This window comes from Schistosoma haematobium, chromosome 7 (assembly GCF_000699445.3).
Source record: "Schistosoma haematobium chromosome 7, whole genome shotgun sequence".
NCBI classification, from domain to species: domain Eukaryota; kingdom Metazoa; phylum Platyhelminthes; class Trematoda; order Strigeidida; family Schistosomatidae; genus Schistosoma; species Schistosoma haematobium.
In genome coordinates, this window is record NC_067202.1 from 2,675,392 (window position 1) to 2,700,390 (window position 24,999).

The window sequence follows — 24,999 nt, forward strand, 5'->3', positions numbered from 1 at the left end:
ATTGTATCTTAATAGTGAAGGTTTTGTGTGTGTGTGTGTGTGTGTATGTATGGATACTTCTATAGGTGTCTGAGTTGATCATATCACAGTAGGTATTTTAATCACATAAGGCTATATGATTTGATTATATGTTTACTGTTAATCATAATAACAACAACAATGATTTTGACAGATCAGATTGTTGTCAATTATAGATAAGCTAATTTTTGTACATTGATTAACACAGTTAGATAGTGACTAGCAATAGAATACAAGTAGGCTGTTTCGGTTTATTTGGGACTCGTCAGCTGAATTTGCCTGGATTAACAATAGTCAACTAAAAATGATCAAATTTCGGTCAAATATATAAATAACAGGATTATCCAATTCATTCTAAATTAAATATAAATCTCACACCGGTTGCACAAGGCGGGTGGCTACCTGAACTCTGTGGCTAAGTGGATAATGGAAAGACATTTATAGTGAATAGTACTAGGTTAGAGTTAAGGAGTGGTTACTAACTCAGGGATGCAAGTACACTCAGCTGACGAGTTCTAAATAGGAAGAAGTGCGCTTCCTGTATTCTATTGCTAGCTACATTTCATTTGTTGTATGCTGGTCACAGAAGCTGTATATAGGCGTTGCCAGTCAATCACTCAGTCATAAGCAACATGGAATTTGGTATATTTATGTATCGGTTAAAAATGTCACAACACATCAGCAAAACAAGTAGAGATTACCAGTCATATTCTTTGATTAAGGATGCTAGACAGCATAGAGCAAACCAGTCACAATAGTCCATATGCATTCATTCTTCTTGAAAGTTTTAAGTTTAGTGTCAGTCTAAACTCTTGTTCATTATTCTCAATTGTGTTCTTCTGAACTGTGATTTTTACAATTAAATGTCCAATAGATCTAATATTATTATTTTTCATCTTATACTTCTCAACATGTTCAATGCCTCCATTGTTATAGTCATATGAATTTCATGTGTTAATATGTCAGTCAGGCACATATATGCATTTGTCCAAGTTGCCATACCTCATTAGCACAACAAGATCAACACCGGATTCATAAAAGTAGTTAATTAAATGGTAGTAATACATAAAAGAAAGATTGCATATAAGGATATAATACAGAAAGAAAGATATAAGACAATTTTAATTTCACGATTTAAGGGAAGATAAAGAGTGTATGCACCGACGCCATTGTGATCGATTCTGAGCCATGTCACACAGAGTCTCCAAAAATTGGTTACGATAGTCACACAGACCACAACCAACTAGTCTACATCTACCATCCACATGGCTCATACTAGACGTTGGTGACTTCAATGACTGATGCTACGTTTTGGTTTTGCCACCCCTAACTTTCTTTCAATCATCCCAAACACTAGTTATCAGTATTGCGCATCGTGATAATCGGTGTTCATATATATGACAATATGAATTGAAAGATATTCACTTCTGATCATACAATTGTTTATCAATGATTCTTCTTTCATTACTCTATAGTCTATGAAATCAGATCATGAGATGTTTCATACAGAAAAAGAAAATCTGATCCAAACAAATCAACATTTGGAACAAATAATTTTAATAAAAATAGAAAATGAAAAGAAATTACTAGAAGATAATCAAATTTTAGATAAATTAATTCAAGTAAGTTGACATGCCAATTGAAATGTGTAGTAGATAGTTCATTAAATCTTGATATCATGGCTGCTGAGATTGGTGTACTGGATTCAATAGTCAGGGCTAATTGCGAAGCAGGACCGATAAAGACTATAGATTGATCGTACCGTTTTTTTATGAGTCATTGCTCCGGTTGATAATTCACTGTTCTCTAATTGACAGTACCATTACGTTATACATTGAATAGGACACAGGGCACAAATTGTAACATTAAGTATGAGTTTACAATATTTACAGAATGAAAAGTCATTGTTGCTACCTTAATGCAATAGATTCTAATGAGGAAAATGGTTATGACAACTAGCATATGATATTGTAGTTTGTGCTACTGATATCAACAGATATAAGTAGTATATGTAATCAATCAAAAGTGAAATATCTGGCAGCAGAAGGTCAAAAAGATCGAAGAAAAGAGAATGAGAACAAAGAATGATTGGTGTGGAAATGAAGGAACAATAAAGTCTGAAACAATCGACTGATATTCGTCCAAATGGGTGAATGAATTTTGCGCCAATATCCAAGACCTGTTACCTTAAATCTGATTGATTTGTCCATAAATTATAGTTTGGCCGCATCAATGTAGCACCAGGATATGTAGACCAGGTGATGCACAGTCAATTTCTCTAAAACGAAACCAATTTTCTTTAGATGAGAGTTAAATTTTGTTGACAGATAGAGTGAATAGTAATTGTAGAGCTTAATATTTATTTTCTCCAACTGTATATCAACCGACTTTTTTCAAGAAAAATACCAGACCACCATGGAAAACCTGGAAGTAGTGAACGCCCGTTTCGTCCTAGTACGGAACTCCTCAGTGGTGCGCATCCACGATCCCACCTCGCGAGATTCGAACCAAGGACCTATCAGTCACGCACGTGAACGCTTAACGGTGAGATCACTGAGCCGGCATCCAACGGTGTTAATGTCTAACTTAAACCAAATCACGAAGTTGCGCTATTGTCTTCAATGAGTCACTGTCTCACAACAGACCTGTCTGAACTCCACTGGTCACTGCCTCTCACTAGAACTCCAGGAAGTAGCTCTTGAAGCCGGGTCTGTTGTGCTGGATTTGTCATTCAATTTCGTGGATTGATTGAGGTTAGATATTAACACCGTTGGATCCCGGCTCAGTGGTCTCACCTGTTAAGCTTTCACTCGCGAGGCTGGATAGTGAATGCGCACTGCTGAGGAGTCCCACAGTACTACGAAACGGCCATCTAGTGCTTCCAGGTTTTCCATGGTGTTCTAGCTTTCACTGACTCTCGATCTCAACTTTTGAAACTATTATAATATCTACAAAAACCCATTCTAATATGAATAAAAACTATCATTGAGAGAATCTAAACATTTGGCACAAATACATATATCATCCAAATGTACAAAATAGGTACATGTTTAGTCTATAAATGGATAATCATGTTATTGTTATAATTTGATACTTGAATCGTGATTATTTTATTAGATTGGCTATTTTATTTTGATATCATATGGGTTTTGTGGATATTATAGTAATTTCAATGGTTAAGATCATGAGTCAATTGAAGCTAGACAACCATGGAAAACCTCGAAGCACCGGACGGTCGTTTCACCCTATCGTGGGACTCCTCAGCAGTGCGCATCCACAACCCCGCTCCCTACGGGGTTCGAAACCAGGACCTACTGGCTTCACGCGCGAGCACTTAACCTCTAGATCACTGAGCTGGTCGGCATCCAACGTTGTTAATGTCTAACTTCAACTAAGCCACGAAATTGAGCTACACATCCACCATTGTCTTCATTGAGTTACTATCTCACAACAGACCCGGTTGAACTCCACTGTTCACTACTTCTCACTAGAACTCTAGAATATACCTCTTGAATCTAGTCACTAGTGAGCATATGTTGTTTTGTAATGTACCTATTCAATAACGTTATTTATAATTGGAATAGATACTGAATTTGTAATAATAATTATGAAACAATCCAATTGTATATCGTTAGACAATGCTAATGATGAATGGTGGTAATTATTCTGTTAATCGTAATGCAACAATCATTTCAGTAATGTTATGTGATTGGAGGTCGTTTACTAGAGATGATGGAGAAGATTTGTAGCTCAGGTGGATGATTTTAATGAAGTTTTATTCTCTGAGCTGGATGGTTTGGTCGTAGAGCTTTCACCATTCTTTTACCTGAAGGTGGTGCTGACGATGTCGTTCAAAAATTCATTTCATTAAATAAACCATGGAGATTAGTTTATTGTGAAGTTGTTTTTTGTCGTTTTGTTACAGACTGACATCAACTTAAGAATCATTGAAAACCAAATAACAAATTCCATTTTAATATCGAACATTAAAGTAATGAGAACATGTGATGTAATCAGGGACTGAACTGATAAGTACGCATTAATTTTATATCACTTAGTTGGAACCCAATAGCTCATTCTCCTAACTTCTGTCAATTTGAGCTAATATTCAATCGTTATTCTGTATAATCGATGATAGATATCTCACTTCAAACAGATCAAAGCTTCTTAACAAGACAATAGTAATGTACCTAGAAGATGACCAATGATAAGTACACAAACTCTATCATATTTATACATACGCTAACCAATGACTAGTAACCAGTATTACTTTTATTTTACCTACTTACTTACGCCTGTTAATCACAGTGGTGCATAGGTCGCCGACCAGCATTCTCCAACCCACTCTATTCTGAGGCCATCCTTTCTAGTTCTATCCAAACCGTTGTCCATTCTTCTCATGTCTGTCTGTATGTTTCATCGCAATGTGTTGTTTGATCATCCTATTCTCTTTTGCCCTTGAGGATTCCAAGTGATGAGTCGTTGTGTTGTGACGCAGTTGAGTGCTTTCCTCAATGTGTGTCCTATCCACTTCCAACGCTTCTTCCTGATTTCTTTCACCGCTGGGATCTGGTTTATTTTCTCCCATAGTAGGTTATTGCTGACAGTATCTGTCCAACGATCCAGTATTACACTATTTAATAATCCCTAATACTGACTGAATTATATGGAATGATATGGTGTTGTATTATGTTTTCTAATGTTGGGCTTTAGCTACATTTGTTATCTTATCAGAATTGATCCTTTAACCAAGAAATTCTTAATCTATTCCCTCAGTTAGAGCTGTTATCACCATAACAACTGGAGAGTAGTTGGATGATCTTGTTCAAATATTGATTATTTCATCTAGAAATTTCAATTTAGTACCAATGACTTGTTAACCATTGTTTAAATCCGAGAACAAAATACTTAACAGCTATTGGTCCATAATACAGTTCTTACACACTCATTCAAGTCGCCTGATTATAAGAATCGAACACAATACACTGAATAGGTAACTTCTAATTCTATAGTTCAAATATACAAGTGAAATCTTCATAATATATCAATATAATTAAGAAGTCAGAGTACTAGCAAAACTACTCCATAAGTGGACGAGAACTGAATGTGATAGGTCCGTTATAAATTATCAGTAAAATAAAAAGAGTATGCATCATCATAAAGCTTACAAGTAGAAGAATAGAAAGATGCTATAATTCAAGTGTTTGGTTATCACACAAGCAAGATATAAACATTTACTTCATGTAGAACAGCTTTAAAGGATTAGATCTGATAATAATCAACATATGCTTACTAGTGACTGGATTCAACAGGTATATTCTAGAGTTCTAGTGAGAAGTAGTGAACAGTGGAGTTCAACCGGGTCTGTTGTGAGATAGTAACTCAATGAAGACAATGGTGGATGTGTAGCTCAATTTCGTGGCTTAGTTGAAGTTAGACATTAACAACGTTGGATGCCGACCAGCTCAGTGATCTAGAGGTTAAGTGCTCGCGCGTGAAGCCAGTAGGTCCTGGTTTCGAACCCCGTAGGGAGCGGGGTTGTGGATGCGCACTGCTGAGGAGTCCCACGATAGGGTGAAACGACCGTCCGGTGCTTCGAGGTTTTCCATGGTTGTCTAGCTTCAATTGACTCATGATCTTAACCATTGAAATTACTATAATATCCTCAAAACCCATCTGATATTGATTAGCTTTATGTTAAAAGTTTACCACGATATAGCAATTCTCTGAATAATTGTTAGGTGAATAAAACATCAGTATAAGATTGTGGAGATTATTAAATTTTGATTGAGATCATGGATCAATCATTGCTAAACCACCATTGAAAAACTGGAAGCACTGGACGACCGTCTCAACCTACTGTAGGACTCCCATGTTTTCAACAGTAGTCTAACATTGATAGATTCATGATCTTAATTAAAACTCGATAATCTCCACAACCTGATATTGAAATGATCATGTGTTCACTAGTGACTAACATCGAGAGGTTCTGCTAAGAAACCATGGCCAGTGAAGCTAATCCATGTCAGATGTGAGGCAGTTACCCATCGGAGGCAATGGTAGATCATCGCACAATTTCATGATTTGGTTAAAATTCAACATTAACACCGTTGAATGTCGGCCCAGTAGTCTCAACGTTAAGCATTCTCGTTTGGGACTAAAACTTCTGAGTTCGAGTCTCACGTGAGGATTAGGACAAAACAGCCATCTAGTGCTTTCAGGTTTTCAATGGTAATCTAACATTGATCACTTCAATTTAACATAAGTATTAAACAGTTGAATTAAATCAATCTAAAAAAATATTAGATAATCTAAGTGAAATTAATCAAGAATGGTATAGTATAGGTAGCACTTACATATACATATGCATACAGACGAAGATAAACACACAGGCATAGCAACATGTATTGACCTATCAGGTAGTTGCATCACGTGACGTATAACTAACTTATCATATGTAGAAATATTGATTTAAGTGAATAAATTATTACTCTTGGCAGTAATAATAATAATAATGGTGGTGGTGATGGTGGTGGTGATAGTAGTAGTATAATTAATCACATTATTTGTAAATATTTTGTTCTATTGAAGGGTATCTATCAATCAATCAATCAATTTTATAAAGTACGCTTTTGATATGAATGTTACAGGGTTGTCGATTAATTAGCCTTTGTGTATATGTGTTCATTAGTGAATTCACTGTTTTGTTTCTTCTTCTTCTTCTTAATATTATTATACATTACAATTTACAAATACTTTGAACCAAGACTGTTTATTTTGATTGAGACCATAAATCGATTGATGTTGAATCCTCATTGAAAATCTGGAAGCATTGGACAGCTGTTTCGTCCAATAGTCCTAGTATGGGACTCCTAACAGTGTGCATCCACGTTCTCGACTTGCGAGACCTATCGGTTTTGCGGACTAGCGTTTAACCACTTGACCATTGAGCCGGAATCCATCGGTGTTAATGTTTCACTTTAACCAATTCACGGAATCGAGTGACACATCCACCATTGTCTTCAGTGAGTTGCTATATCACAACAGACCTGGTTGAACTCCACTGGTCACTACTTCTTACTAGAACTCTAGAATGTATCTCTTGAAGCCAGTCACTAGCAAGCATATGTTGATTAATAATCAAGTGGGTTTTGTAGATGTTATAGTAATTTCAATGGTTAGGATCATGAGTCAATTGAAGTTAGACCACCATGGAAAACCTGGAAGCGCTGGTCGGCTGTTTCGTCCCATTGTGAGACTCCTCAGCAGTGCACATCCACAACCTCGCTTCCTGCGAGATTCAAACCCAGGACCCACTGGTTTCGCGCTCGAGCACTTAACCACTAGACTACTGAGCTGGTCGGCATCCAACGGTGTTAATGTTTAACTTTAACCAGTTCACGGAATCGAGTGACACATCCATTATTGTCATCAGTGAGTTACTATCTTACAACTGATCTAATTCAACTCCACTAGTCACTGCTTCTCGCTAGAACTCATAATCTCAAGTAATAAGATGACTATAATATCCACAAAACCCCTTTTCTGATATGAACTGATAATCAATATATTTCATGTTATCGTTCATTATTCATAGGATTTACGTGAACAATTGACTACATATACTATGTATAAGACAAAATCAAATGTAAGTTAGAAAGTATAGAATGTAAATGAAAGATTAACAAACATTGTTATTTCTTATGTTGCTTTATAATCAATTTATTTGATGATGACTACTGGGTATTACTTTGTCAGTTCAAAGAGATTTACACCTTGAATGGATATCCTTTTGAATATTTACAAAGTATGGAACTCTTTAGCAACGAGCACCTACGACTATACCGATTACCTTATTCAAATTTGTGATTCAGAAAGACTTGCTGACTTACTTACACCTATAACTTATAATGGAGCATCGGTTGCCGACCAGCATTCTCCAACTCACTCTGTCCTGAGCCTTCCTTTTTAATCTTGTCCAACTGTTGTTCATTGTTCTCATATCTGTCTCCGTTTCCCGGCATAATGTGTTCTTTGGTTTTCCTCTTCTCTTTTGCACATGAGGATTTCAAGTGATGAGAGTTTGCATTGTGACGCAGTTGAGTGTTTTCCTCAATGTGTGTCCTATCCACTTCCGACGCTTCTTCTTCGTTTGTTCTTCCGCTAGGCTCTACTTTTTTCTCTCTCACAAATTTAGAAAGACAATCTACCAATATTTGATGATGTATGTCACATTCTCAATATGGTTAAATTCATCAATTATGAGTTCTTAGTAAGGACATTGAAAACTTAACATGGAGTACTCTTGTAGTGATTGAGAACACAGTTAAGGACAAGCAAATGTATTTCAATACAAATTTAAAGAATCTCATAGTAATATCTGAGAACCATACATCAAATAATTCATTTGCAAAATATCAATCAATTGTTCCCTCTTTTTCACACACATCACTCTCTGTTCTCGTTCTCTTCTCTTCGATCTTCTTAAATGTCTGTCTCTAGGCATTTCACTTTGGATTAATACTGCATACTACCTATATCTATTGACATTAGTAGTACACACCACATGCTTATAGTGAGTAAACAATTATATTTAGTATCAGATGGGTTTTGTGGATATTATAGCAATTTCAATGGTTAAAATCATGAGTCAGTTGAAACTAGACCACCATGGGAAACGTGGAAGCACTGGACGGTTGTTTTGTCCTATTGTGGGACTCCTCAGCAGTGCGCATCCACGACCTCGCCTCCTGAGAGATTCAAACACAGGACCTACTGGTTTCGTGAGCGATCACTTAACCACTAGAGCACTGGCCGTCCAGTGCTTCCAGGTTTTACATGGTGGTCTACCTTCAACTGACTCATGATCTTAACCATTGAAATTATATTTAGGTTGATGAATTGATTAAAGTTGGGAATCATAACTATTGGATTTATAATTAATCGAATTGAAGGTTAAACAATGCTAAACTGTCATAAAAGTCACGTGATAGACACATTCAGCAGGACCAAATATTTGTTTTGTGGTTCCACTTATTTTCTTGAATGGATGACAAATGCATTTTTAAAATTCTAGCGTGGTTTGCAAAAAACAACTTCTGTTATTCCTCTGGGATACAAATTATGTTAGGAGTCGAACTCAAGATCCATTGATGTGTCATGCTGAAGATTCTCATACTAGAATGAAATGCCTATCCATTGCTTCTTGTTTGTCAAAGATTATGTGACTGAAATAAATTTGTGATGAAAGCTACGTGAAAAACAGATATCTGAGATTCTTATATTTTAATAATATTATTACAGGTTCTGACAGAAAGTTTAGTGGATTTATCCCATTTATATTGTTATTCTTATTGTCATGATTAGGAGTCGGACAATTTGGAAGATGATCTTCTTCTTCATCATCATCATCATCATCATCATCCCGCTGGTCATGAATGTTCCAACTGTGAATATTTACAAAAACAATTAAATGGTTACATTTATTTATATGGTGAATTAATTAATCCGAATATACAAGATATTTCAGATAATTGTTCAATTGAAGGTGGGTTGAAGATTCTCTCTCTTCATTACGTTTTATTTATCTATTTAGAATTGACGGAGAAAAGGAAGCAAAATATGACAAACGATAAAATATGTGCAAAACTAGATCAAGTAAGTGACAAAACTACTGATCTTTATGAAATTTTATCTCTGCTGAAGTATACTATTGAATAATAATATAAGTAGTTCGATAATCTATCGAATATTTATAAACATCCACTGGATTGATATATTGGATGCATAAATATGATTGTAATCACTTCCCGTTTCCTCAAGTTGCCATATTGACTACGTTAATAAGTAGCATTACGAAAAAGTGTAAGCTATTTTAAGGAGGATAAGTCAATTAATTGGTCAGTTAAAGAAAATCTAAAACAACTAGAGCTAGACCACCATGGAAGACCTGGAAGCACTGGATAGCCGTTTCGTGTTAGTATGGGACTCCTCAAAAGAGCTCATTTACGATCACACACCGAAATGATTCGAACTCATAAATTTCGGTCTACCGCAAGAGCGCTTAACCACCAGACCACTGATCCGGTATCCAACGTTGTTATTCTCTAATTTCAACCAATCCACGATATTTCACCACGGTCCAACATTGTCTTCAGTGAGTTACTACCTCACAACAGAGCTGGTTAAACTCCTCTGGTCACTGCTTCTCACTAGAACTCCAGGAAATAATTTTTGAAACCAGTCACTAGTGAGCACATGATGATTATAATCAAAAAGGGGGTTTTTGGAGATTTTAATGATTTAATAATTGAATTCATGAATCGATTAAAGCTAGATCACCATGCTTTACATCATTCTTTCTATTAACTAATTCTCTCTATCTGTACTATATCCTTATACAAAATCTTCCTTTTATATATTACCACCATTGAATTAACTATTTCTTTGAATCTGATGTTGATCTTGTTGTGGTAATAAGGTATAAAAACTTGTACCGATGCATATATGTGCCTAGGTTCTATGTTGTAGCTAACTTACTGACTGATTGATATATTGAATATTGGATAAATACACCATGTTATTTATGTTTTAGTCTATCAAAATTTCTGATATTAATGATCAGTCAAATGAAAAAGTTAATCCAAATGAAACTTTAATGAAATCTCATTCAGATTATTCATCATCAAGTGACTCTTCATCAATTCATGAACATATAAATAATCATAATGAATGCGGTAGTACAAAATGTATAAGGTAAATTGTTTATATTATTGATGTTATATCCTATGGCCTTGTCTAATATCATGTGACAAAACCAACGATCAGAATATCGAGCTAATGAATGACATGCCAACCATTACTAGTAGCTTTGAATCAACTCTGAATCTTTAATGTTCGTCAATATAGTAGATTCTTTCCTTCCCCTTCTCGCTCAGTCTAGAATACGAATATCAACTTCCGTTATTGTAATCGTATATTTCAAAGGTACATGGTTTATGTACAAGCAGATAAGACTGCTTACTTACTTACTCCCAATGGAGCATAGACCACTGACCAGCATTCTCCAACCCACTCTATCCCCAGCCTTCCTTTCCAGTTCTATCCAATTCTTGTTCATTTTTCTCATGTCTGCCTCTGTTCCTCAGCGCAATGTGTTCTTTGTTCAACTTCTTTTCTTTTGCCCTTGAGGATTTCAAGTGATGAGAGCTTGCCTTGTGATGCAGTTGGGTTCTTTCCTCAATGTGTGTCCTATCCACTTCCAACGCTTCTTTCTGGTTTCTCTCACCGCTAGGATCTGGTTTGTTTGTTAATAGTGTCTTGCCAACAGATTTGAAGTATTTTGCGTAGACAACTTTTAATAAATACTTGTATCTTCTGGATGATGGCTTTCGTAGTTTTCCAAGTTTCTGCTCCATACAGTAAAACTGTTTTGACATTTGTATTGTAAATTGTGACTTTGGTGTTGGTTGACCGACAGTTGTTTTGAGTTCCAGATGTGCTTCAATTGTATATATGCTGCTCTTGCTTTGCTGATCGACGCCTTCACATCTGTATCAAGCCCACTGTGTTCATCAATGATGTTATCCATATAGATCAGACTGCAGTACACCATAAAATGAAAAATAATCATTGTACAAGATCAAGCCAAAAGTGGCTGTGAGCATAGAATACTGTAACTGATTAATTAGGAATAAATTAGGTGTTGGGGTGATCCAGAAAACTTCTCGCAAAAGACAAGAAAGGCTCAGGGAAACACTAAGAAGCATTTTATCCAATCAGCGTTCAGTTGAAGTTTAGCCAGAAACATCAAGAAAATGAAAAGTCACATGTCGAGTTTCTGATTGGCTTATTACTATACTGTTACTGTGTTTAGTAGCATTCCAGAATATTCGGGAAACCCAAGGACATCTAAAATACTATAAACTCCCTATATGTTCTGTACTAGGACAAACCTTTGGAGTAAAGTGCTGCTCGTATAGTTTTGCGCCTTCTCTCTCGTGTTTAGGTTGCTGTGTAGTTCTAGCTTGAGGGTTAAGAGAATAGCTTAGGAACCGAATATAGCGTTCAATTATCAAGACGTATCATTAAGTATGGTAAGTAGAATAACAATGGTCAATAGGTCAAATGAGAACTTATGATAGAAGAAATATGTACATGTATATAACCCAGTTACTGAGTAATTATCCAATAGGATTATATGTAATAAAAGTCCATAAATAATTCCTAACAGTTACCATTCATTAATTCTTTGTTCGGATATAACAGTTCATACATAAATATAACATAAAGTTCTCAACCACAGTTGCTACCTTGACGTGATGATTGAGCTTCCTTATCTTGATGTCTCGATCCAGTTAATATGGCTAAGGAGTTTACTCTTTGGGTACCCACCATGACAGACAGGTCACTTTAAGAGTGATAACACTAGAAGTAGCGAACTCATGATCCGTGAACGAAGTTGTATTTCTGAATGTATAGAGCTGTGATAACAGTAAGGTATATCCTCAGACAACCAACATCTGGAATTATGTTGCTTTTTGAGAAATAAAGTGTGTGGTTAGAAAAAGTCAATCATAAAAAGAGAGCACACTTCATTTTGTTTCGAATATTTTCATCCAGCCTCAAAGAAACTTTAATATATAGAGCTATCATATGAAAAAGCACTTGTAAACAAGTCTTCTGTGACTAGTATCAACCAGTTATCCATTGAGCGCTGTTGTTACGCTATGACGTCATCAGGATTATTACAAATACAACTTCTTCTTTAGATACTTCCATGAGTAATAACTTTCCATGATACGGGCGATCTGAGGAGTTAGAATAGATTTCATCAAAATAGCTACAATTAAGTGATCAATTAATGTGTAAACACCTCAATCTTAAAGAATTTTAGTCTTAACCTGAATAATTCAATGATAGTTTTGTGACTGTACCGTGGTAAAACGGCAGGTCGAACGACATGAAAAGTGACTATTTCCTCCTTTAAGTTGGAGTATCGACCAAAGTCACACGCGTGACTTGAACACACAAACTTCGGTCTCGTGCGCGAACGTTTAACGGTGAGACCACTGAGCCGATATACAACACTGTTAATGTTTAAATTCAACCAATTCACGATATTGTACCACCGTCCACCGTTGTGTTCAGTGAGTAATTGCCTCACAACAGACACGGTTCAATTCTTCTGGTTACGGCTTTTCACTAGAATTCTAGGACTCCGGATGATTTTATCAACTAATCATCAAATAAATATATCTTTTAACTTTACTAATTCTATAGGCGAAATGAACCTCTGATTGAATCGAAGCATATCAGTCGATCAGGCAGTTCAGATGATAGCCAATCAAGTAAGTGTTTATAGGCCTTTATGTTCTCTAAAGTTTTTTATTATACAATGTACAGAGAGAAAAACGTTAAATTTCATCATCCATCAGTCATTTAATTTATATGTCCCCAAATGCCCTGGTACGGTCAAGAGTGGGGAGAGTCATCTCCCTCTCTCTCCAAATGCTCTCACATGGCCACATGCATACAACCACTGCCAAAGAAGTCTTACTCACTGCGTTCTCGTGGCGGGGGTGTTGTTTACGAAATTGAGAGAACGACAACCGAACGTCCGGCGCTTTGACCGGGTTGATGCACATGGAGAGTCCACCTAGGGGAGTTAGAGAACCTTGATTTCAAACCAATGGTGCACAAATGACGTATGAACCTATTGTTGGTCACCGACTACCGTGATATTGTATCTCCTAACATTGTTCCACTGAATTTCGGATTACACATTTAAGTCGAATCCTCTGAGTGTGTCCCCCTTAGAAAACCACCTACTTTGGTTTGGGCACTCGGACGGTACCACAACCCTCACACGAATTGAATGACGGAGTGTAGCGCATATCTATTTGATGCCTCTTTGTACCAATGTTTATGTGTTTAAATAAATAAATAAAAAATCTGTCTACCTGTTTATCCATAAAATAGAATTTTAGTATTTCTATATGTATCAACGTGTTCATCAAATACGGAATATTATGGATTACGTAACAGATTGGTCTTTGTTAAACATTTATTGAAACCAGGAATTAGTTATTTCGTCCTAAAATGTGACTTCTCAGCAGTGCACATTCACGAACCCACTTGGTGTTTAATCTAAATCCTCAAAGGTTTGTGGTGATCACTTAAACTCTTGACCATTAAACTGTTATCCAGTGGTTTACATGTTTAATTATAATTATAAAGCGAACGGTACTGGGTTGGAGTGCCAGACAGTGAACACAAACTGTGAGATGCAGGCACATCCAACTGACGAGTCCCAAATAAAACGAAACGCTCATCTTGGATCCCACTGCTAGCCACCATTAATCTTTGCTTTTAACTTAAACAATATCGAGACAATCCTCACAGTACGCATATATGCTAATAAGAGACTGATCATTCGCAGTCCTAAACATCAATAGGAAGATTCAAGTAAACAATACCAAGTGAATTTCATTACTTACTTACTAGCACCTGTTACTCCTAATGGAGCATAGGCCGCCGACTGGCATTCTCCAACCCACTCTGTTCTGAGCCTTCTTCTCTAGTTCCATCCAATTCTTGTTCACTTTTCTCATGTCTATCTCCATTTCCCAGCGTAATGTGTTCTTTGGTCTTCCTCTCCTCCTTTGGCCTTGAGGATTCCAAGTGATGAGAGCTTGTCTTGTGACGCTTATAGTATGACTTCATTTGACCCATTAATTACTATTATTTGATTTACGATTATTGATTTATTCCCCATTTACTAGTTACATAATCCCATACTCACAACCATTTTTGACTTGTCGATTCTATATAACTGTTATGTTTCATTTTATGATGTAATGCGGTCTGATCTGCTTACATAAAAACTATGTATTTTTGAAATACATTATTTGTATAAAAAAGGCCGATTATTGTGTTCTAGACTGAACAGGTAAGGGAAGGATAGATATTACTGTATCAATGACCACCAAGGGTTTAAAGCTGACTCAAAGCCACTATTACTGATAAGCATGTCATTAGTTAGCTCAGTGACAGATTCATAGAAATCGATATTTTGATTAGTGATTTTATCATCAGTCAGTCAGCTACAACGTAGGACCAGGCAAATATGTGTATCGATCCAAGTTGCCATACCTCATTGACACAGCAAGATCAACACCAGATTCATAGAAATAGTTAATTCAATGGTGGTAATATATAAAAGAAAGTGTATACACCTAAACCATGTCACGCCGATCCGAACAAAGTAGTCTGCATCTACCAACATGGCTAAGACCAGAAGTTAGCGACGTCAAGCATTGATGCCACGTTTTGGTTTGGCCACCCCAAACTTTCTTCAAACCATCCCGAACACAGAGCATTGTGTATCGTGGTAAACGATGTTCAGGCATACGTAACAAGTGACACAACCATCTCAGTCGATGAAGATTTACAATCTCATGAACTGATTTACCATCATCATTTTCCAATACCCTACGTCTAACCTCACTATCACCTACCCGGCGATCGCAGCAGATGTTGACAATATTTCTGAGACATCTGTGATCAAATATTAGTAACTTACGAGTACCTTCTACCATTAATGTCCACATTTCACACCCATAAATTAGAACAGATTGGGCCATAATTCATAAGTGGATCTTGAAAATGTCTTAATAATATCTTAACAATATGGCTGAACATAATGGAGTAACGACAATATTATCTCTGTATTACTCTGACCCATTTAAAAATTCATTCGAAAGTTATTTAAAAGATAAACAGGCGAGACTAATTTATGGACGACCTTTGAACGAATCTCAAGTGACCTTGAGAAGTATTAGTCAATCAGCAAACAGTCAGTATAGAGTAAAAATATGTTATACAGAACCAAGGAAGTAAAGTGGATACATTTCTTATACGTGGTTCAATAACTTATCAAGATTAGAAAGAGGTCCAGAGGTTCTAATATTGTAATGCATACAGTAGAGGAAATCATCCATACAGCGACAGAATAGTCGACCTCTGGAGTCATGATAAACTCTCAAATACTCTTTCAGCCTCGACCACATACCATCAACAGTGTTTGTGTACACTCCGGTTGTTGAGTACACAAAATGCTACTTGTGGATAACGACACGATGTACATAACCAAGCCCTTGTAGGAGTCTGTACGCTCTCCAAACATCCATATATATTCTAGTACCTGACTGTAGCCAATGTTACTGGTGCTTTTATTATTCAGTTCACAATAATTGTCATAATTTGCCTTAGTTAGGAATTATATAAAGGGTTTTCATCACAAACTGACATCAGCTATAATGCCAGAAATTTATTTAGCAAAATGGATGAAAGGCTTTCACGTTAAAATCCGAGATCTATTATATTATACCTGATTGATCCGTCCACAAATTACAGTCTCACCGTTATATTTGTTATAGCCGTTCAATTATCACGTTTTGTACAAAATTTCCTGTGAACCGATCGTATGTTAGCATTAAGCACTGAAGTTAGCGCCGTGACCTTGAAATTTCTCAGACGCTTCTGATTGGCTTGTCCATAAACATACATTATGATATAGTAATATCTATTGATTGAATGAACTCATGCTCTTTCTTTCTTTCTTTTATATTTTAGATAAATTCAATAATGATGTTTTATCGAAGGTAAAACAAATATCATTCTCATCTATTATACAGTAGTTTGCTTCGTTTTATTCTGCATACTTATTTGATTTCACTATTAAAGAAGGTTACTACTTCAAGTTGGTTCATGATCATAATCAACCACGATAGAATATTCAATGTAATACAATTTAGTTTTGTTATTTTCAAATGGGATAAACTTGACATTTAACATAGGAGGGGTTTTGTGGAGATTGTAATGGCGAAACGTCACATGCAGAGGTTCTGATTGGCTGATTCGTACACTGCTACTGTGTTCAGTAGCATTCCAGAATCTTCTAGCAACCCAAGGACATTTAAAATATTATAAAAACCCTGTATTTTCTGCATTGAACTGAACCTTGGGGTAAAGTACTTCTCGCATACTTCGCGTCTTCTCTCTTGTGTTCAGGTCGCTGTGTAGTTCTAGCTTGGGGGTTACAGAATAGCTTGAGAAACGAATTTAGTGTTCAAGCTGCAAGACTCATCACATAGACGAGCTAGGTCATCTGCGAAATGTTGTAAATTCAGTAAAACGATGGAGTATAAAATGCTTTGAAAAAATTACCTGCTTTTAAAGAATGAGAAAATTTACCATTCTTACACTGCAACATAACTATGATGAAAGAGAACAATCGAGACTGATAGGTCCTGGGTCCAAATCCCGCGAGGTGCAGTTGTGGATGCGCACTGCTGAGGAGTTCCACAATAGGACGGAACGGCCGTCCAGTGCTTCCAAGTTTCCCGTGGTGATCTCGCTTCAATTGACTCATGACCTCAATTACTGAAATTACTACAATCTCTACAAAAAACCCTTCTGAATGCAATCGTACACCAAATTACAGAACTTTTTATTGAAATCTGAGAACCATAGGGTGAACACGTCATTTGCAAAATATCAATCAATTGTCTCAAACGTGAATGTTCCTTTTGTAAATATCAGTTAATCTTCTTAGACTTCCATGTTCCTACATTTCCATACCGAATGGCTTCTGTTTTCGTTCTTTCCTTCTCGATCTTTTCAACCTTCTGCTGCCAGATATTCTATTCCTAAGCAGCATTATAATCTACTACTTATGTTGATATAAGTAGCACATATCACATGTCTACTCTATGATAAGTTTAAAATTCGTAAAAAATAAGGTAAACAACCAGTATTTCTTAATCAATCTCTTTTTTTAGTGGTCAAACATTCAACATGAGAATGAACAGTTGAAATGTCAGCTAAATGAAATGCATGCTTACTGGGAAGAAAAACAAAAGTAAGTAAAATGTATGTTTTAATTGAAGTGACTTGAAGTGTAGATTGATTGTATTTATATTTGATTGTTTTTTACAGGATAAGGTTAGTTATATAGTTATATAATATACCCTTGTGGTCCAGGGTATGTTTACATTGGTTTTCAAAAGAAGCAAACACCATCCAGACTCTCAGGTGACAACCCAAATAGTACAGCTCAATCCCGTTTAACAGGAGAGCCAGACACCGTATATGCTTCAACGCTACAATCTAAATAGTAGAGCTCAATCCTGTGGTGCAACCCTGCAGGTACCAAGCATCCTGGTGAACCATTCGCACCATTCATATACATATTCATGTCACATGTACAGTTATATACAGAGTATGAACAGGCCAAAGTTGACCTATTCCGATTACACGATAGTCAAACTCAATAATGTTAGCAATGGCGACATGCCTTACAATGTCCCAATGAAAATAACCCTTGAGAACATTGGAAAGCAACCACCAGTATGAATGAAATTGGTTAAACAGCAAACCAATTTTGTGCATGAACAGTCAGCACAACTTGCCAAAGTAATGCCGAACCATCCACAATATCAATGGCAGACCTCCAGTCTCATATGTGACCATCAGCTCTACATAGCAATATAGCTTGTAGCTTAGTTAAGATATTATTATTATTATAAATTAGAAAGTATCAGTCACACATACAACTCCTTCAAAGTGATTGAATTTCATAACGTGCATTCAATGATCTTATGATTAAGGATTCCCTAACAGACTTGAAGTTTTTGAGTTCGAACCCTGTAGAGTTGTATCTTTGTGTATCTATGGAATTAATGATAATAACAAAACAGTTAATTTATCTCACTGCCTTATCTTATTCATCACATGTTTCAATATAAATATCTATTCTTACTTGGTTAAATCGAGTTGACTTACATACCTTCTCTACAGGGAATCATTCCGTTTTTTTGTTTCACTTTCCAATGAGTAATACTGATCAAATTCAACTTTTTCTTTTTAATGTTGGATGTTATCTAAATTGATCTTTATCGATATTAATGGAGAACTTATTCCATGTGAAATATTGGCATATAAATATTCTAAACTCATAGTTAGAGATGGTGAGAAGAAGATAGTTTCAGTGAATGCTAACATATGTTCGTTCGTATCCATTGAATGATTCCGCAGTATATTGAAGTTATGAACTGGTCTAAGTTAGATAACCAATGGAAACTTGAAAACATTGGATGATCATTTCACTTTAAGACAGTGCTCAATCACGACTCCAACACTGAGAATACAAGTCAGGACCTTCAGTCTTGTTTGTCAATGGCTCACCTCTGAATTACTTATGGTGTATGTGTCTAACTTTAATCAGTTTACGATAAGGGTTTACATAGAGTGAGAGAAAAAAACGATGATGTAATTAGAAGTCAAACCAAACGTTTATTTAAAGACTAAATAATCTATGAGGTTACATAAATTCAATAATCCGCATAGGATGTACATATGCCAACAAGAGATTGACCATATACACTCCTGAACTTCAATGTGAAAGTTTAAACAACTGCCTCACAACAGACGTGGTTGAACTCCACTGATCACAGCTTCTCACTAAAACTCTAGGACTCGAACCTGCATGAAAGTTCGCCGATGCACGCTATTGAGGAGTTTCTAGGGTTGAAGCTGTCACGAGTTCACTTAATCGGCGAATGAGAACAAAGACTCAGTGACCAAAGACCAGTAAGCTAGCTATTTCATGCGTCTCAGCCCCGCTAACTAGAGGAAGAAGTCCAAGCTTGGAATGGGGAAGTATATTCTCCAAAACAGCCAGAAACGAGCGATCACAACAAACACAATTCAAAACCTATATATACAGTACAAAACCGTTATTGGGGAAAGTTACCAAATAGCATAGTAAAAGACGCAACGGACCAATAGCACTTAAGATACTTCCCAGTAGGAAATACGACATGAAGGTGACAAGAGCGCCTTTGTCGCGAAAATAAAGAAATTCAAATTTTCTAAATAAAATTACAAAATTAGGTCCTTTCCCAGGTGAGTTCTGAGGATCTAACGTCCCCGACAGGACTCCCACACTAGAACGTAATGGCCGTCTAGTGCTCTTAGGTTTTCAATGGTGGTCTAATACCGTTTCCATTCATGATATCAATCTAAACTCAACAATGTTCACTACCCTATACTGATACATTTTAAATATCATTTATTTTAGAAAATTAGAACATCACTGTCGTTTACTTTCCGCTAGACTGAAATACATGAAATCGAAGCATCGTTCAATTCAACATCATAAACTATCTTGGTTAAAGTAAGTTTGATTTCTATTCAAAATCTATTTAGCTTGTGATGAATACAATCCGCAAATTAAACGCATGCACTACGATAGTCAGCTTACAAGTGACTTACTTACTTTTTGATTTTCTTGAAGTCTTAATGTGAAATAGTGACTTGTATGATTCATATATGTTAGCAATAAAATAAATGTTACCGGATAATATTGAATAATCCTCAGACTGTAACATATGTTGACACCGATCCAGTTATTTTATTGGTAAGGGATTGACCACGAGATCTAAAGATAATGGTTTAAGTCCTTGGTGAGGATTTTGGTGTATCCTATTAAGAATTGTTATACTGACAAGTAACAGCTATTCATTATTCCCCATTTTTTAGTGGTAAACTAACTGTGATCACTATATGACAAACACAATACAGATAAATTGTTAATGCTTTGTTCTAGGTTTAGTTGTTTATGTAGGATACAAACGAATGAGATTATTAAATAAAAACTTTCGTCTAAATTTAAACGAATAGTTTCATAATATTTGGGCACCGAGTTCATTTGAGACATTAAAAAGAAGAAGAATATATTTGTAAAATTTCAGTGAATGAATTTTTTTAAGTAAATCTAACGTTTCACTTGACAATCTAGTCCAAGCTTTTTCAAGGAAAATATAATCAAACAACACAAAATTATCGAATATAAATAGGTACTATGGTTCTTCGGTTTATTGTATACTAAATAAGTTATCTAATCAACTTGAAGGAGTTGTATTAATGTGTAAGAGACATGTTTATATGAAAAATAATAAAGGTCAAACAAATAAAATAAAAGTTCATTTAAAAATAATCAAGGGAAGAGAAAAAAAAAAAAAAAAAAACACAAGAAATTGTTATGTTATCCTAGGTCATATTGAATGACTTATGGATTACCAAGGTAAATTCAAGATTATGATAAATTGTTTTTGTACATATAAGAACAAAGTATGTTTTATGGAATCAAAAACGTGTTAAGACAACTGAATGTGTTTTATACGCAAATAATGTAAGAAGAAGAAATTTTATTCAACTTAATATTGACTACAGTCTGTGTATATTAAGAAAAAACAAATCATTTTTCTATATGAAATGAATCAAAAATGCTACAGCCTACATTAAATGATAATAAGTAAACAAAATAAACGAGGAATGTATATGTAATTGAAGGTGTGTGTGTTATTTTTAAATGTTCCAATCAATTGTTTAACATATTCAGATAAGATAACGGATTTCAATCATTGAACGTATTATCTATCAATTAGTTACTATAGCATAAATATATCAAATGACAAAAAAGGAGATCAGGTTTACTTATTAATTATTAGTTGCCATGGGACAGCTAGTTGTATTCCATCTCTCCTATTAATATTGTTTAAATTAGCCTATATATGTAAGGCTTCGGCTGTTAGTTGTTTTTTGTAAGAATTAAATCCTTTTTGAATGATTCTCGTGCCATTGAAATCAACTATATGACCCGATTCAATTGAATGTAATGCTATCGCTGATCTGTTCTCAAGCTTTTTTTTTTTTTTACATCAATTGAGGATTTAGGAATATGCTTTAAGCACAGTTTGTGTTCTTTCACTCTCACATTCAGTTGCCTTGATGTTTCACCTACATACGTTGCATTACAATCATTACATTTCATTTCATAAACACAATTCTGTTGATCATCCTTGTGTATTGGATCATTGATTCTTACTAGTTTTGATCTTAGAGTATTGTTTGTTCGAAAAAATACTCTTATATTTTGACGAATTAAAATCCTTCTGATGTCTTCTGAGATACCTTTACGATATGGGATCACTACTGTATTCATCCAATCTTGCTTAACTCTTTTTTAAAAAAATATCATTCCGTTCTTCATTCTTAATTATTCTTTTAATAAAACCTTTCGGATAATTATTTATTAATAGAGTGGATACAACTAAATTCATTTCCATTTTTATATCATCTGGTTCAGTGACAAGTTTAGATTTGTGGGGTTTGTAGAAATTTCATTGTTTAAATCAAGGACTTATCCAGACCATGATTGAAAACCTGGAAGCACTATAATCTCCATAAACTTTTTATACTGATAATAATCAAGTGCTTGATTGTTACTAGATTTAAGATGCGATTTTTAGAGTATTAGTGAGAAACCGTGATCAATAGAGCTCAACTATATCAACTATGAGACGGTTATCCAATACAGACAATGAAGGATAGTGAATTAGGCATGTACATAAGTATATATTGGCTCAGTGATCCAGGAGTTAAGCATTCTTGCGGGTGACAAAATATCCTAGGTTCGATTTCCGGATAATTTACTTATTTGTTTTATTTGAACATATAAATGTTGGTACAAGCAGGCACCAAATACATATGCTCCACACAAGTTACTTGATTTGTGTATGGGCTGTGATACTGCCTGGGTGCTCAAACCGAATCAGGTAGTTTTCTTAGGGGATCACACCCAGGATCTTCGACCTAAAGGTCTGATCTATAAGGCAGTGGAGCAACGTAAGTTGATGCAGTCCCATGGTAGTCGGTGACCAATAATTGGTTCATACACCATTTATTTCTTCAGAATCCTGTAGCCTATGTGCACCATTGGTTTAGAATAAGGGTTTTGCAACTGCCCTAATTAGATCCACCGTCTTCACAACCAACCCGGTTGAAGCGCTGGGCATTCACTTTTTATCCTCTAAATTTCGTAAACAACATCCCTTGCTGCTTGAAGACAGTGAGTAGGACTTTACTGATCAGTGTCTGTATACGCGTGGCTATGTGAAAGCATTTGTAGAGGGAGAGCTGACTCTCTCCACTCTCGACCCTACCAGGGCATTTTCGGGTGGATGTATTGGATGTAAACTGCTGAGTAGTTCAATAGTAGAACAAAATAACCGTCCAGTACTTTCAGTTCTTCATTGACAGTCTAACTAGGGTTAGATTGTAATTCAAACTATAAAGGACAAGAATAATTTAAACTAAATTTTCAAAGAACTATATTTATTAAAACAAGCATTACACCGACAAAGATAGTTTTTGAATCAATAAAGTAAGTAATGCACATAATTACTCAATCATTTGTAATAAAGCATCAATGACAAAGGCATATTTGCTGTTCAATATGATACTCACTACTAATACTATTATCATTCAGTCAGTCAGCAACAACATAGAACTTCGTACGTACGTAAGTACGTAGATCAGTTCAATTTACCATACCACATTACCACAAAAATTACTTACTCCGCCTGGAGTCTCTACGGAGGCTACTAGCGGTTCCAAGCCCGGATAAAGGATTAGGGTTGGACATGGGGTTAGCGACCCTATCCCGTAGAAAACTAACTCGCTAAAAAAACGTTATATTACCACAAAAATACTAATTGTCAATTCAAATCCCATAATGGTAGTGATAGTAAAAGTATAAACAGTAATCGAAAAAAATTATTATTATTATTATTATTATTATACAGATCATTTTGTCTGGAATAACAATAAAAACCTCCCACCCGACCCCCCACATATCCCACAAACATTACAGAATATAATCACTACCCAAAAAAACTATCCATTCTTATCAATTCAACTAATCTTATCATCACTTCTTCTTTATCATAGATCATCATTGAATATACTTGTTCCATTGAAAACATTCAAATATCATTCAAGACGAACATTCAAATTGAATTCTAAGAATACAACGATAAATCAAAAGAATTTCAATGATCCTAATGATTGTAATCAACATTCATCTATGAATAGTCCTAAGAAAAATGATCATCCATTAATGAGATTAAATCATGATGATAATGATCATAATAAATTGGATATTACATATTCTGAGTTGATAATAAAACAACATTTAAATAATGAGCCAAAATTAAAATTGATCAATAATTATAAAACAAGTTTAATCAAGTAAGTGAATTCATTCATCATGTTAACTTGAAAATTATTAGGAACGGGGGTGGGGTAGAGGGTTTGTGGAGATTACCATGGAAAACCTGAAAACATTGGATGACTGTTTCTTCCTAGTATGAGACTCTTCAGTAGTGTGCATCCACGAATGTGGATTAGTTGAAGTTAGTTATTAACCACGTTGGATACAGGCTCAGTGGTCTAGTGGTTAAGCGTTCATGTGCAAGGTCGATAGGTTCTGGGTTTGAATCGCACGAGACGGGGGTGTCGATGCACACTGCTAAGGAGTTCCACAATAGGATGAAACGACAGTCTAGTGCTTCCAGGTTTCCCATGATGGTCTAACTTCAACTGACTCATGATCTCAACTTTTGAAATTGCTACAATCTTCACAAAACCCCTTCTGATGCAAATATAATAGTTTGTTTCTTTTTGAATTCACCTCTATTGATGTTAACTAGTATGTCAATAAAAACGTCTTGATTAAACTGTTCAATGTAGACTGTATAGTATAATCGAAATTCTTCTTCACAACTATGAATTCCTTTCACAAGTTTAATATTATATTTAGTAAGATCAAAGGGGGCTCTCAAACGAAAACATGATTTGATATCATAAATTCATTGACTGTTAGCCTAAACCTTGTTAATAATCTCAGACTACCTAGTTAAGAGAAACAACCATAGATCAAAATCGTGTAGATCCATTCAATCTTGAGTTTATCCTTAGGTCATGAAGTGTAAAATAAGTTTATATGTCTTGGAATGATGTGAGTCTTCTTGTTATCACGAATGGCATTACTATCTAACTTAAAAACTTCTTCAG

The 24,999-nt window shown here is 35.4% G+C and overlaps 1 protein-coding gene across 2 annotated transcripts in view; it reads left to right on the forward strand.

Annotated features, from left to right (window-relative positions):
* The window catches only part of SPA2_4 (component of the polarisome), a 49,355-nt gene that overhangs the window by 3,778 nt on the left and 20,578 nt on the right, over positions 1–24,999 (forward strand). Inside the window, exons 2-10 of one of the 2 annotated variants that reach the window (XM_051217799.1) lie at positions 1,494–1,640; positions 7,616–7,666; positions 9,385–9,565; positions 9,614–9,675; positions 10,613–10,773; positions 16,654–16,682; positions 17,862–17,941; positions 20,162–20,257; positions 23,875–24,174. In XM_051217799.1, the coding sequence (XP_051064222.1) occupies positions 17,913–17,941; positions 20,162–20,257; positions 23,875–24,174 (425 nt within the window). In that variant the 5' untranslated portion in view covers positions 1,494–1,640; positions 7,616–7,666; positions 9,385–9,565; ... (2 more) ...; positions 16,654–16,682; positions 17,862–17,912. Of the gene's footprint in view, positions 1–1,493; positions 1,641–7,615; positions 7,667–9,384; positions 9,566–9,613; positions 9,676–10,430; positions 10,774–13,299; positions 13,368–16,653; positions 16,683–17,861; positions 17,942–20,161; positions 20,258–23,874; positions 24,175–24,999 lie in introns of those variants that run through there. The other variant, XM_051217800.1, reaches the window with a different exon arrangement.